Source organism: Myotis davidii, unplaced genomic scaffold (assembly GCF_000327345.1).
Source record: "Myotis davidii unplaced genomic scaffold, ASM32734v1 scaffold892, whole genome shotgun sequence".
Taxonomy (NCBI): domain Eukaryota; kingdom Metazoa; phylum Chordata; class Mammalia; order Chiroptera; family Vespertilionidae; genus Myotis; species Myotis davidii.
This window is the reverse complement of record NW_006284341.1, coordinates 561,710-577,802: the sequence shown is the minus strand read 5'-3', so window position 1 is coordinate 577,802 and position 16,093 is coordinate 561,710. Positions and strand designations below refer to the sequence as shown.

The window sequence follows — 16,093 nt, the reverse complement described above, 5'->3', positions numbered from 1 at the left end:
ACATGACATGTTAAAGGGTCTTCTTTAAGAAGAAAAAAAGATAAAAAATATGAACAATAAAATGGCAGTAAATACCTATCTATCAGCAATTGGATCTAAAAATCAAAATAAATGAACAAGAAATCTAATGGAAAAAAACAACAACTAATGAATAAAATAGAACCAGAGGCATGGAAATATGGAACAGACTGATGAATCTCAGAGGGAAGGGGAAAGAGAGGGGAGCAGGAAGAGATTAACTGAAGAATTTATATGCATATATGCATTACCTATGGACACACAATAAATAGGGTGGTGAAGACCTGGGGTGGGGTGGCATCCAGGTGAAGGGGGGCAATAGGGAGGGGAAAGGGGGGACATCTGTAAAACTCTCAACAATAAATAGTTTAAAAATAAAAATTAAGAAAAAGAGCTCAAAAATGTTAACTATTAAAGCTATGTGATATGTAGATGGGAGTTCATGAAACTATTCTCTTTACTTTTGTGTATAATTGAAAATGTCCATATAAAAGGTTTCAACACATAAGCTCAAATTATATAATTATTTATATGCATATACTTTTTATTTATATATATTTATACACACATAATGTGTTTGTTTTATCCTGTCAGTTAAAATATGAACAATATTTAAAACATCCAATCCCAAAAGGTCCAAATATTTAAAATAATACTCCTGATATGGTCATATAACATTACCTATATGTTAAGTATCTTTTCTATTCATTTAAATGTTAGAAAAGTTTTACTTTCTTGTGAAATCAATTATTAAGCAATTTTAAAAAGAGCTCAAAGCAGAAAATAAACTTAAAATGAAGATTATGAGTCAATTTCAAACCACTAGAACACACATACTGAATGATTTCCAGTTGACTTTGGATACTATTGGCTTGGCTTCGAGCACTGCTAGCTTTCTCAGTGAGTCCTGTTATTTCTATTTCATGTTCACTTATTAACTGCTCAATCCTGTAAAAAAAAAAAAAGTGGTGACTGCTATTTGATACAGAAGATTATGCATTTAAATTATGCAAAAAATTAATAATTTTCAATACTCTCAAATTTTGTTTTGGCTTTGACTATGCTGCTCTTTTTACTACAAGTGTCTAAGTTAGGTATAGAGTCCTTTATCTAAATCCTTTGGGGACCAGCTATGTTTTGAAATTCAGAATTTTAAAAAATTTTACAAAGGTAATAAATTATAAGGGCTATATATTATATGATATCCCCAGAGAGATCTGGGGAAGTGTCCTATAGGCCAAACATATTACTAATGCAACAACAGGCTTTAAAATATTCACTAAATCATAAAGACGATAAAAAGCTTCACATTTGCTCAGGTCAGATTTGCCAACAAATGAGGGACAAAGGTTTTCTCCTTGACCAAACTTTAGTCAGGCTCCTCTGAGCCTGCTTCTCAACTAGGCCCTCCTGCCTCCCTCCACCCCCTTAATATGCCTGGGCTTAGTAAGAATCTTGCTGAGTTAGTTTAGTGAGAATCCCCTCACCCTTGGTGTATCCTCTTGGCAATTCTCACCCGATGACCCTCTCCCCCTGCTTCTTGCTATGAATCCTGGCTTGTCCTTGTCCTAGCAGTTGAGCCTGATCTCTCTTTAATGCAAACTCCTATGCCAGGTTCTTGTTACAGCATTAAGAAGGGTTCAGGAAATCTGGAGAAGGCTGTGCATAGATTAAATAGGAGTCCAGAGACGAAATATAATTTTGAAAGGCATTTGGGGGTCAGAGGAGCCTAGTTTAAAGGAAACTAAGATCTCCTTGTCTCAGGACCCCATGCTTTTTATTAACACAAATTGTCCTGAGGCGAGGCAGAGATAAACACTTCAAAGGGTCAGGGTTTCGTATACAGAGGCATTGTCAGAATGGGGGAATTAGCCTACGGATGTTCAGGTGTTTGGCCAGTAGGAGGCAAAAACATGTAGATTAAGATGTCCTGAGCTGTCTGGCAGCAAACAATAAATTTAATGTATCTTATTCAGGTTTGGGGAAATGCCATCAGCCATTCCCAGATTCAGCCCTACTGTCATGCTGGAACTGGCTTCCCACACTCCTATTTCAATAGTTTTGAATAAAATCTTCCCTACTGTTTTGTGTTGTTGTTGTTGTTGTTTTAAATATATTTTTATTGATTTCAGAGAGGAAGGGAGAGGGAGAGAGAATCATTGATTGGCTGCCTCCTGCAGGACCCACACTGGGGATTGAGCCTGCAACCTGGGCATATGCCCTGGCCAGGAATTGAACCGTGACCTCCTGGTTCATAGGTTGACGCTCAACCACTGAGCCACGTTGGCTGGGCCTTCCCTACTGTTTTAACAAGTGTCCGAATAATTTTTTTCTTTAGCAATTCACCACAAACCTATGAAAAACAAATTTCTGAGTTTCAGAGCTTTTTAGATTTTGCAATTACTGATGAGGGACTGGAGACCTGTGGTACAGTTTCCCTGTGATTTTCTAGCTCAGCCAGGCACTTACCTATCTTGATGTTGTTGAAGAAGCAGCTCTATTTTGTTCTGTGATTCAGATTTCAGTGCTTCAAGCTGATCCTCTACCTAGTAATAAAAAAAAGATGTGGATTTAGAAACCAGTAAAACTAAAGCTTGGAAAATTTAGAGATTTTCCAACTGATGGAATGCTTTAAATAAGATGCAAATAGAAGTAATACTTAAATTGGATACATTCTGTCACTGTATCTTAATAGATCTTTTACTTTGGCTATAATCTCGGGAAGCTTTACAGGTCAATCAAGCTAGTTCCCTTTATTATAACAGATCATTGTGGAAGCAACTCCATTATTTTAGAGTATAAAAATGAAAACTTACTTTTAAGAATTTAAAAAATTACATGCCTAATACTATTGTCTTAATAAATTTTAATATAAAATTGAAGTAGTGTTCTCACCACTTACTGGAAATATCCTCCCTTTAAGATAAGAAATCTCTGTGTCTAATTCTCTTAGGATTTTACTAATAGCTGAGCCCATGTTGCGGAAGTGGATAGTAGACAGGCTGTCGTGTTCATATATTTTCTTGCCTGAGGCTTGTTCAAAGTCAACTAGGATTGATCGGATTTCATGAAGCACTCCCTCATGACTAAGCATCATCTTTCTTAGCTGATCTATCTGTGTGTTGCTATCATTCAGCATGTCCTCCTTAAGGCTTCTAGCAGCTTCAAGTTCATGAACTGTATTTTGAAGCTGATTTTTTAAATCCTCCTGGGACTGATTCTCCCTTCGTCTATGAAATAAATAAAAGAGAAAAAATAATATTGATGAAATTCATAATCACACAAGTGGTAATACAGTACAAAGAGTAAAGCTCTAAGATAATTGCAGGTAACAGATCCCAACCTGATGTCCACCATGGCATCTCTCTCCATTTGCATCTCTTGAAGTTTTGTTTGTAAATCAATGACTGACTGCCTTAAGTAAAACTTCTGTTTCTCATGCAATTCATTGCTCTGAAAAAATAAGATGCCATGCAAATTAGTCTTTTCTTTTTAAATTAAATTTATTGGGGTATCATCTACAATAATAAAAGCATAATATGCTAATTAGACTGGACAGTCGAATGACCTTCAGACAATCTTCTAGATGAAGCCGGGGCTGTGAGGGCTGAGGCAAGCCACCGTGGCTGTGAGGGCCGAGCCCCTTGCACGAATTTCATGCATCGGGCCTCTAGTTGGTTAACAAAATCATATAGGTTTCAGGTTAGTTAAGAAAATTATATAGGTTTTATAGTACATCATGTGTTTATTGTCAAATTAGTCTTCATCAGAGGAACATATATCCTTACAGCCAGTAATTTCCAAATTCTATATATTATTAATTGATTTTTAACTTTATTTTTATTATTGACATTATTACAGATGCACCCATTCACACACACACACACACACACACATGCACGCACGCACGCACGCACGCACATACACCCAGACCCCCTCCACTCTGACATCTGTCAGTCTGTTCTACATATCCATTCCTCTGTTTCTACTTTGTCTGTCAGTTTACTTTGTTCATTAGATTCCACATATAAGTGAGATAATATAGTATTTGTCTTTCTCTGACTGGCTTATTTCACTTAGTACAATACTCTCCAGATCCATCCATGCTGTCCCCAAGGATAAAATTTCCTTCTTTTTTTTTTACAGCCATGTAGTATTCCATTGTGTAAATATGACACAACTTTTCTTTTTAATCATCACCGAGGATATGTTTTTATTGATTTTAGAGAGAGGAGAAGAGAGGGAAGGAGGGAGGGAGGGAAGGAGAAGGGGGAGGGGGGAGAGAGAGAGAGAGAGCGAGAGAGAGAGAGAGAGAGAGAGAGAGAACAAGAGAGAGAGATACAAATGTGAGAGAAACATCAATTGGTTGCCTCTCATATGCACCCTGACTGGGGATCAAACCAGCAACTGAGGTATGTGCCCTGACCAGAAATCAAACCCACAGAGCCACCCAGCTAGGGCTATACCACAGCTTTTGTATCCACTCATCTACTGTTGGGTACCTGGACTGTTTCCAGATCTTGGCTATTGTAAACAATGCTGCTATGAACATAGGGTGCATATACTCTTTCAAATTAGTGTTTCAAATCTTAGGATATATTCCCAGAAGTTAGTATGTAGACTTTTCATCAGTTCAACTTTTAATACTGAAATAGAAGGCATAGACCTAATTAGCAAGTTTAACCAATAAATCCATTATGTTTTTCTTCTAGAAAGTTTAGGTTCTATTCCAAGGCATTGTGCCTCACTATCTTCCCAAACCGGCCTCAGGTACTGAAAGAAAAGATTGCAACTCACTTCATTTAGTCTTTTCTGCAAATCTTTGACTTGATGTGAATATTCCTCCAAAACACGTTCGATGTGTTCTTTTCCAGGGTAAGGGATGACTTTCCTGTGAGAATCAGGTTCTACTTCATATTTAGGGAAAAAGGGGATTTGCGTCACAATCCCAGGTGCTGATGCGTTTTCAATTATTGTACCACGTATAGGTGACATAAAAAATGGACTTGAAGAACCTAAATATTAAAGAATTAACTGATTAACTTATTACTAACATCATTTTGTGGCAATCATTATCTTAGATGATTTCCTTACTATACTTTGAAGTAGCTCAAGGTCTCCTGGGGCAAATAGACAAGTGAAAGTACCTCTGAGAGAGGAGCACATGGTAAAAAGGAGAAGCAGATTAGGAAGAAGGAGGGAGTTTTACCTGATAGGGATCAAGTGATGCTTGAGCTGAATGAGCCTTGTCTGGAGGATGAGAAAAGGAAGGGCACTGCAGATAGTGGGAGCACCGTAATTATTGGCAAGGAGGCTTAAGACAGCATGGCATATTCTGGGTGAAAGGAAAGTAGTGGCCAGTTATGAAAATGAAAATGTAGGACAGATAATGAAGGGCCTTGTGGGGTCATGCCAGGGAGTTTGGATTCATCTTGAAAGCGCTGAGGAATCATTAAATGATTTGAAAGTAGGGGGTCAATATAAGTAGGTCTGTGTTTTGAAAAAGTTCTCTGGCTTCGATGTGGAGAATGCATCAATGGGGATAAAACTGAAGGTAGAGAATCCACATAGAAAAAGGTTTTCAATGATTCGGGCAAGAAATAGCAAGGGTGTGCCCTAAAGCAGAGGCAGTGGTGACAGAAACAAAAGCATGGATTTGAGAAATACACGTGAAGTAAAAGAGAGGAAAGTGTCAAGTATTTCTCTTGGGTTTGGGCTTCAGCAACATCCAATGAGGATGTTTGGTTTGCAAATACTGAACATAGACCTGAAGTTTAGGAGTGAATTTTTGCTTCAGAGATTGGGATTTGGGAATTATCAGTGTATGAATTCTAGCAAATCCTTGGCGTCAATGGGATCATCTAAGGATAGTATATAGAGTGAAAAGGGAAGAGGATCAAGAAGAGTGCTCTGAGGAAATACCAATAGTTAAAGGAAAAAACCAAAAGAGTGAAACCCAGGAAGATTCACAGAAGACCCATAAAGGTTTGAGAGAATTATATTCAAGACATACTGCTGGCTTGCACTAAGAGACAGAGATAGAGTGAGATAGTAAGAGGCCATTCCATAAGCAGGCTGAGAAAAGCACTCAGCTGAAAATATATGCTACCTTTCATGTAAAAGAAAAAAAGTCAGACTCAAGAGAAACATGCAAATTAACCATCCCTCTGCTACGCTCAAGCCATGCCCACACAGCCATGCCTACCAGCCAATCAGGAGCAAGTATGCAAATTAACCCAATTAAGATGGCGGCGGCCACAGAGCTGGAGCAAGCAGGAGGTTTAGGTTGCCTCCGGCGATGGAGGAAGCCAAGCTTCCCGCATGCCCTGGCAAACCTGGACTCCACTCAAGGCTACAAAGTTTCAATTATAGAAGATAAATAAATCCCAGAAAAAAAGAAAAAAAGGAGAGGCTTGGAGCTCTGGCCGGCAGATGCTCAATGCAGGAGCTGCCCCTGGTGGTCAGTGCACTCTCACAGGGGGAGCTTTGCTCAGCTTCAAGCCAGGCTGACGGCTGCCTCTCCCGCCTCCTCAGCAGCACTAAGGATGTCTGACTGGAGCTTAGGCCTGCTCCCCGCTGGCAAGTGGACATCCCCCAAGGGCTCCCGGGCTGCCAGAGGGATGTTCGACTGCCAGCTTAGGCCCAACTCCCCAGGGAGCGGGCCTAAGCCAGCAGGTGGACATCCCCCAAGGGGTCCCAGACTGTGAGAGGGCACAGGCTGGGCTGAGGCGCCTCCCGAGTGCACAAATTTTTGTGCACCGGGCCTCTAGTATACATATAAAAGCCTAAGCAACCAACCGTTCAAACATGCAACCAGTAGCTATGATGCACACTGACCACCAGGGGGTAGGTGCTCAACGCACAGGCATAGGAACATGGAAGAGACTGATGAATCTCAGAGGGAAGGGAGGAGAGGGGAGGGAGGGAAGAGATTAACCAAAGATCTTATATGCATACTAGAGGCTCGGTGCACAGGTTTGTGCACCAGTGGGTTCCCTCAGCCTGGCCTGCACCCTTTTGCAATCCCCGAGGATATTGGACTTACTTGCGCAGGCCAGGCCAAGGGACCCCACTGGTGCACAAATCCATGCACTGGGCCTCTAGTATTAAATAAGACACTTAAAGTGCACTTAAAGTTAAAAGGCACATTCTACAATATATTACTTCTATCCCTAGCCAGTTTTCTCAGTGGATAGAACATCAGCCTGAGAACTGAAGGTGCCCAGGTTTGATTCTGGTCAAGGGCACATGCCCGGGTTGTGGGCTTGATCCCCAGTAGTGTGTGTGCAGGAGGCAGCCAATCAATGATTCTCTCTCATCATTGATGTTTCTATCTCTCTCTCCCTCTCCCTTCCTCTCTGGAATCAATAAAAATATATTTTAAAAAATATATTACTTCTAATTGTCTGATATAACACCCACTTAGATAAAACATAAATTGTGTTATATGAACAGAAATTAAAGAATTTCTGAAAATAAATACCAATGAAAACACTACACATCAGAATCTGAGATACAGTTCTGTGAATAGAAGGAGTAAGACTTAGTACCTGACTGGCTGTGAGGGTTGGTAAGAGAAAAGAAGTCAAAATGATACAGAATTCTAGCTTAGAGTCGATGAAGGAAGAGAGGTATTTAGGGAAATATGGAATGTGTTCAAGTACCTCAACATGGAAACAATTTCTAAGCCAAAAATGTAATGTTAACATATGCTAAAAAAAATCCCCAGATAGACTATTTTTAAAAAAGTAAACAATTTCTCAAAAAGTAGACTTACAAACATTCATGGCCAAGGTCTATACCGAATAGTTAAGCATACTAAAAGCAGTAGCCTGAATGAATACTAAACTGCTTAACTCTATTTTTTCCCATTGTTTTATAAAGAACATATACCTCCATTGGATGCAATGCCACTACTTGATAAATCTTCATTATGTGATTCACAAGGTTTTTTTTCCATATTAAATATTGCTGCCTCTTCTTAGAGATCTTGAAATATGAATGCTTCCCTGTTAGGTTCTTTTAGTTCTTATCTATAAAAGACAGGGATTCAATATTTGTTGATAAGGTATAATGTGAAAATATTTATTGAAGAGGAATTGACTTTGTTCAAATTTGAAATTTAGTAATAATTTTTCACCAGGAAAATATTTATACAAAAATTTGTATTATATAAAATTAAAAAATGAATAGAATCTTATTGTAAAAAGTGTTGATTTGGATGGCCAACAGGATTACTAAAGAAAACCTAAAAAAAAAATCACCCTAATACTTTAGTTAATTAAAACTCTAGTTGGGAGCAGAGGTTTTCTCTTTTCTTAGTCTCTTTCATAAAGTTACATTGTCAAATCATGGAAGAAAATATCTCCTTAGTAAAAAAAAGTCACAAATTAGTAAAAAAAAAATCACAAACCAGAAAATTAAAAAATCATTAATAGAAACTGAAAAACTTCTTTGATATCAAAGAGTGCTCATAATTTTAGATTAGGCCAAGGTGGGACGTCTGAGTTTGGACAACAATGGTGGTGGTCTGATTCCAAAGCTCCCCCGAATTTTCTGAAAACAACCATAAAATCAACAAAGGGAACAAATAAATAAAACCACATGGACTCCTTCCATCTCTCTAGAAGATTCCCTCTAGACAGGGAATACCACAACCTTCAAATTATCTGTAAGCAGAGGAAAATTTTTCCCCAAAATTTCTCCCACAGTCTGCCTACCAGCGCTGTAGGCCTGTGGGTATGGAGATGGGAGAGGAGATGCTCAAAAGGAGCAGAGGGGAGCAGAGGGCTGAGAAAAAGCACAGACTAAAGGAAGTGAATAATTAAAAAAGCTGAGACACTAAGCAAAAGTTGGAACTTGAGGTCCATGGCCCTAGCTATGCCTCAAGGGCTTGGAAGTGTGCAGGGACCAGAAATAGCAGCCTCTGAGAAGCAGTGTTTCAGGGGGAGAATCAGGTATGGAGAGAAGAGGTGATCTCCACTGGAGACATGGTAGAAAGGGAAAGGAGGAAATGAGGGGGAAATTCCATCACAAACAAAAATAAAGCAAGATACACCAACTCTCCTTCTACCCCTCCCATTCCACCATCACCGTCCATAAAAGAAACTGCCCGGAAGAGGGCGCTCTCTCAAACTAGGAATCCTGTTCACAAAATGAACAGACAAAAGCAGACCCCCTCCATACAAAACTACTGCAAAGTGTATGAAAATGCTAATAAAATCTTTTCTGCTGATTAAAAGTTGTCCTCACTTGCTGCCCCACCAACAAACATGAATTCAAAGAAAACTAACACAACAATGCAAACTGAAGTAAATATTCTCAAACAAGCATTTAGGGATATGAAAAATTACCCTTGAATCAGAAATGTAAAACTTAACAAGAGAAATGAATAAGAAACAAATAGAACTAGCAAACAAACATAAATTAAACGAGAGCTGATTGAAGTCATGAAACAAAGAAGAAAAAGACAAAATTATATCAGAGATAAAGACCAAATAACAAAGTACACAAGAGAGGACAGATTGTAATAAAAAGTTAATAAAGGCATGAAGAAAATCAGAAAAACAACCAAGAGATTGAGAACTATGACAAATAAATACAACGGGTGAGAGAAGAAGTGAATAACATGAAAGATAAACAAAGGAGAGTGAGCATAACTGGTGTCCCTAAAGAAGAAAATCAAAACCATGACACAGAACTACTATTTAAAACTATAATCCAACAAAGTTTCCTAGAAATAAAGGAAGACCTGAATTTACACATTTTTCATACTATAATGATCAACTCTGAAACATATCCTGGTAAAATAATAAGATTTTAAAGACAATGAAAAAATCCTCAGGGCCTTCAGGCAAAAAAAGATGAACTACTTTACAAAAGCAAGAGGATTACAATAGCATCAGATTATTCAAAAACAACATACAAAGACAGGCAACTATAAAGCAGCATTTTAAAGAAGTATAAGGAAAGTGCCTACAAACCAAGGAAAGATATATGCAGCCAAGATCTCCTTTGAAAGATTCAAAGCCATAGAAAAATGGTTTTGACTGTACACTGTACACATATGCCCTTCTGAGGCATCTACTGGAGATGGTGAAGCTTCATCCAACCAAAAGACAACGGGCAAATGTGGCAAAGTCTTAATTCCTGGTGAAAATCTTTTGGTTTTTCTGTAGGTTTTTAATTTTTCAAAATAAAATTTGGAATAAAGGTAAAGACAAGCATTAAAAAAAAAAGACGACTGGGAAAACTTTACAAAACAATTTGTGGTGAACATTTAAATATTCAACTGTAGAATTGACACTAAACCATGGCTGGGATAGTGACATTGAAAAATAATAATATACATAGCCCAGCTGGCGTGGCTCAGTGGTTGAGTGTTGACCTATGAACCAGGTCACAGTTCAATTCCCGGTCAGGGCACATGCCCGGGGTTGTGGGCTCCATCCCCAGTATGGGGCGTGCAGGAGGCAGCCATTCAATGACTCTCTCTTATTGTTGATGTTTCTATCTCTCTCTCCCTCTCCATTCCTCTCTGAAATAAATAAAAATGCATTTTAAAAAACAATAATATACACATATACGTGTGACAAAGGAGAACAGGTATAACTACAAATGGAAAGAAGAGAGGAAAGGGGGGAAAGTAGACCATTGGTTGTCAAAAGATACCATTTAAAACTGACAAATTAAATAAGGAAAAAAGGGGTTTATAAGTGCACTATAAAAAATATTACTGCAAAGGTAATCACTAGAATAAAAAAACTTCTCAAGTGGCAAAAGAATTTTTAAAAGAAAAAATAAGAAACACCAAATAAATACTGCAAATGTAATATAATACAGTAATTACACACAAAATAATGTAATAATAATATGACAAATTTTATTTAGTTTTAATTTATTGCTTTTAGAGAGAGATAATATGGAAGAATTTAGGCCAAATATAACAGTCATGTCAATAAATATGAAGAAACTTTTAACTTGCCAATTCAAATAAAAGGATTTTCAAACAGACTCTTTAAAAAATTTAACTCTATGTTATACACAAAAGGATATTTAAAAGGCACTGATATTAGTACAGTGGTAACGATTTGCCAGGTAAATGAAAACAATAAGAAAGCATGGATTAAAATCCTGATTCCAGACCAAGAGGTCTTCAACCCGAAGAACAGTACATAAGACAAAGGGCACTTCAAGTTAAAAGGCACATTCTATAATAAATATGTTATTTGTAATTTTCTGATATAACACAACCACTTAGATAAAACACAAATTGTGTGATAGATAAGATCAGAAATTAAAGAATTTCTGAAAAATAATGCCAATGAAAACCTACACATCAGAATCTAAGATACATTAAAGTAATGAAAAGAGGAAAGTGTCTAGCCTTAAACTTCTATTTCAAAAATGAAAATAAGTGATTTAAATTTCTAACACAAAAAGGTAGATTAAAAGTAAAAAAAAAGAAGCACATGCTAGGAAACAATAAAGACAAAAGCAGAAATTAATGAGGTAGAAAACAGAAAAATAAATAAAAGGAATGAATCAGAATCCTGATTCGTAAAAAAAAAAAGAAAACAAAATATATAGAGACATAAACCATCAAAGTGACACAGAAAGGAACATCACATATAACATTCTGCTTATCATTTTTACATTAATTCATAATTGTAAGCATACTGTTAAAAGATTTTTTTGAAACCTGTGAGCTGAAGGGAATTTATTGAACAGAATTCCTTTTTATTTTACTCACAGTTCCTCCCTTTTGATTACTGAGATGCAATCTGTCAAAACTACAATTAGATAAATTCTACCTTAATATGTTTCATACTATCAATTTTAGCAAATAAGTAGTAGGTATGAAGATATTCTATCAAGAATTATAATAATGTTAGTCAAGATTGCTAGGCAACTTAAATGTTCTAAATAGAAGAGATTATTATTTGGGAAAAAACCCTCATTTAAACAAGTTTTATCAGGAATGTATAGTGTATACTTTTACTTACCCACTAAAATGATGCATTTGGGGATTCTTCAGGATGGTGAAAAACACTAAGACAATTCAAATTACTGAGTAATGTTATTATCACAAATTACAGATAGATCAAAAGCATGAAGGAATGAGCAGGGCAGGCAGAATCATATACCCAGTACTGGGCAAGCATGCCCTAATCCACTCTGCTTAATACTAAAGTTTTTGGTATCAGGCATGAAATAGAACCTATGAGCAAGATAAGCATAACTGGAACTAGTAGTTGGAAAAGAGAGAAAAGAAGAAAGGAGAAGGTTTGACTTTAGAATATCCTGATATGAAACCACACTTATTTACTTTGGCATAAGATGATGAATGAAATCAACTCATTAATTCAGTATCCACTCATAGGCAGCAGGCCATTGAAGAGTAGCAGACCTTCAGAGGGAAATATTTTTCTTGAAAAATTAATAGTTTAAAGAAGAAAGCTTATATTTAGTTAAACAATAATTATAAAGCAACATTTATTTGTAAAGAAAATGCTTAGTACTTCTACTTGTCAATGCCACTCGTTATTTTATGAACTTTACAATAGGAACTCTGTCTTTTAAAAATACTTGAATTTGGATTTTCACTATTTTAGATTGACCATATCTTCAGTTTGGTTAAATCATTCAGCATTCCTCTACTGTCATTACACTTTAAGAACTAAAACATTATATCTAATTTCAGGCATAAATCTTATTAAATTATTAAGGATTTCCGGGTAAAAGGAAGTTGTTAGCCTCAATAAATCATAAATTGTTAAAACGCTATACTTGTAATGGGGATCATAACATGAATTTACATGTATTTGATTTAAATCTCTGAGTAAAGTACAAAGATGAGATCTTGGCCTCTTCTGGTAACGCCCAAAATTAATTATAAACAATTCCGCCTGATTTAAAATTGTGACCAGGTTCCCAGTGAAAGGAGTCTTATATTTCTGACAAGTAATAGCGAGGTAAATTCTACCTTGGTTATTCTATTGGAATGTTGCAGAAAAGACCTTAGAAACCACAGACCACAACAAGAGGACTTTTGGAGGAAAACGGTGTATAGACTTTCGTTTTTGTTATACAGTTCAGTTAAAGGGCTTTAAAGTATCTCCTGGGTTCTTACCCCTTCTCCTGGCTTCCAAAAGACCAAGGTGGCATGTGGCTATCCTTTCCCTGATGTGAACAATCCTCAGCTTGATTTCTTATGACTACTCAAGGTGGACCTCTCCCGTGACCGTGATAGAATGTGACTGTCTCTATAGTAAGTTGATTTAGAATCTATGCTCTATTTTGATTGGGTACAGGTTACTTATAATGTATGTTATGTTAATCAACTAATGACTCAAGCCCATAGAATGCCAAACCATTCTACCTTCCACAGAAGCCTTCTCCTGGCTTCCAAAAAAAACAAGGTGGCTGTGTGGCTATCCCCTATTGGGATTTCATAACATTGATCCATAATCTCATAGAACCAGTCTGCAGGTGCATTTTCCTTAGGAAATTCTAAAGTTTCCCAAGATTGATCCCAATACAACATATTTCATAAATGCAAGAACATTCATGAACATCACTTCATTGCTTGAGTTAATGTTCATTGCTTATTAACTTCACATTGATTTTAGTGTCTGCTTTCTCAGTCGCATTCTTTCTCTCTAGATGTTGTCATTGACTGTTAGGGTTCAAATCCTAGCTCTGTGATCCACTAGCTGTGTGACCCTGAAAATAATATTTAACCTCCATAAGACTATAAGATGGAGATAGAGTGTATAACTGAAAAGAACAAGAGTTAACTGAGATGACTCATGAGCAGCCTTAATATGGTCCTTACTTGGATCAATAAGTGTGTAGTACCACATACTAGGACAGTAAGTCATGACTAACAATAGTGTACTAACTCATTTCCATAATAAATGGCTATATCTTTCTATTTATATATAAAGAAGATATGTTTCATATAGTTCTACTAATAGAAAAGAAAGTGGATTTAGAATGCATTGAGTAAATACAGGAACTATTATAATGCAATATAGATTTAAGCTATTTAAGATCATACTTCATCAGTACACAATACCATCTTGGAGGGAGGCAGAACAGAAGAATACAGAACTCCAAATCAGGAAACTTAATTTTGTCATTGGTTACTTGTGAGAGCATGGGCCAATCTTTTCATATCTCTGAGCCTCAATTTTTCACCATTACTAAATAAGATTAAAGTTGTGTTTTTCAAACTTTTTAAGGCAGTAGAAGTCTTTATTTGAATTTTTAGAATCCCAAATACACACTCTCCTCTATGCCCCAAGACACCATAATGGAATACAAAAGATATCTCTGTAATATCTTTTAACTCCACTGAGCAGAGTTTGAAAACCACAGATACAGCCCTTGTGGCTTTATCTTAGATATTCCAGCCTAGGCATTCATCAAACTCAAGGCTTCAGTTTCTAAAACAGATTAGGGATAGGTATAATAAACTATATCAGTTGTATATGTTCACAATTCTTAAATATAAAAATAAAACAAGAGATACCTTAATATCTGGATATTCTTATTTTCACTTATCCTATTAATACCTGAAAAAACAAAATATTTTAAAATATGCTTATTAATATATAATATTTCATTAGCTGAAATTTATTATTTTCAAAAATTTCAATTCACAAGTTCATTTTCATCACTTAAGATGTTGACAACACCCAAAACACATATATACAACAACAGCAATAAAACCTTTAAATTTTTTTCCTTTGGGCTTATTTTGTTTATAAAAGTATATTTTTATGGCACTTATCTAGGCTATGTTTACACAACAGAACATGTTCAGTTATATGCTCCCTGTTGGTGCAATCTAATTTTGTTGGTACACATCTTATTGGCATTATTAAGATAACACAAGTAAACCTATAGGCACATGATCTCCTTTTTCATATGTATATTCCCAGACCTGATCTTTCTCCAGGTGCAGTCCAAACTGACTTAACCACCTAACTGTCTTCTGACCTGCTTTTATTTTTTGGAGATGCTTTGGCCAGGCAACAGATCTTGTGCTTGGTTAGAAAAGTTACTAGGTAGAGGAACTTCTGTGAGGGGGTTAGAAATAGGTCTATAAAGTTTAAGTGGAGCTGAGATGATAAACAACTAGGATTTTTGGGATATCTCAGTGGAATCTAAGTGAACAGCTGCCACATTGAAAAACTGAGGGACAATATTCTATGAGCATAATTAGGACTAATGATTAGAAGTAAAGGGAGGTAAATTCTAGGTCAGGACAGAGATGGATATTCTAAACCAGTGATGGCAAACCTTTTGAGCTCGGCGTGTCAGCATTTTGAAAAACCCTAACTTAACTCTGGTGAGTGTCACATATAGAAATTTTTTGATATTTGCAACCATAGTAAAACAAAGATGTATATTTTTGATATTTATTTTATCTATTTAAATGCCATTTAACAAAGAAAAATCAACCAAAAAAATGAGTTTGCGTGTCACCTCTATATGTGACACGCACCAGAGTTATGTTAGGGTTTTTCAAAATGCTGACACGCCGAGCTCAAAAGGTTCGCCATCACTGATATAGGACGTCATTGAGTCCTCTGTGTACAATAGTAAAGGCATTGCACATACAAAACAAATTGTTGATTTCTGCCCTCATTTTATTTTGGGAGTATAATAATATCCCTATGGCATAAAAACCATTTTATCTACAACACAGACAGGATCCGTGGTTTCCCTCCCCAAACAACGTTATGACAGGATCCGGAGTTTCCCTCCCCAAATCTATGGTACAGAGCTGGGAGGACCAGACCTCTCCCACCACTCTCCGCCCCACCCCCACCCCCACCCACGACTTCACAGGCAGAGAAACAGTCCCGCCTAACTGGTCTCTGGGACACGTGGAAGGTGCAGGCCCTTTCCTGAGACGGATGCTGAGACAGAAAGTAAGAAGTGGTTGCGGGTCAAAAACCACTGAGAAATAGCCCCCCTTATTCTCCTCTACTTTCCCCCCACCTTCAGGTACGCCAACAAGACCGGGTACAGCCTGGGAGAGGACTGGGAATAGAGTTCTGTT

General features: G+C 36.9%; 1 protein-coding gene across 1 annotated transcript in view; it reads right to left on the bottom strand.

Moving 5' to 3' along the window:
* The window catches only part of CCDC158 (coiled-coil domain containing 158), an 84,506-nt gene extending 69,903 nt beyond the window's left edge, over positions 1-14,603 (bottom strand). Inside the window, exons 1-7 of the mRNA XM_015570218.1 lie at positions 14,555-14,603; positions 7,912-8,051; positions 4,816-5,033; positions 3,362-3,471; positions 2,921-3,248; positions 2,488-2,564; positions 856-966 (exon numbers count right to left, since the gene is read on the bottom strand). Of these exons, the coding sequence (XP_015425704.1) occupies positions 856-966; positions 2,488-2,564; positions 2,921-3,248; positions 3,362-3,471; positions 4,816-5,033; positions 7,912-7,978 (911 nt within the window). The 5' untranslated portion in view covers positions 7,979-8,051; positions 14,555-14,603. The remainder of the gene's footprint in view (positions 1-855; positions 967-2,487; positions 2,565-2,920; positions 3,249-3,361; positions 3,472-4,815; positions 5,034-7,911; positions 8,052-14,554) is intronic.
* Positions 14,604-16,093: the final 1,490 nt, after the last annotated feature.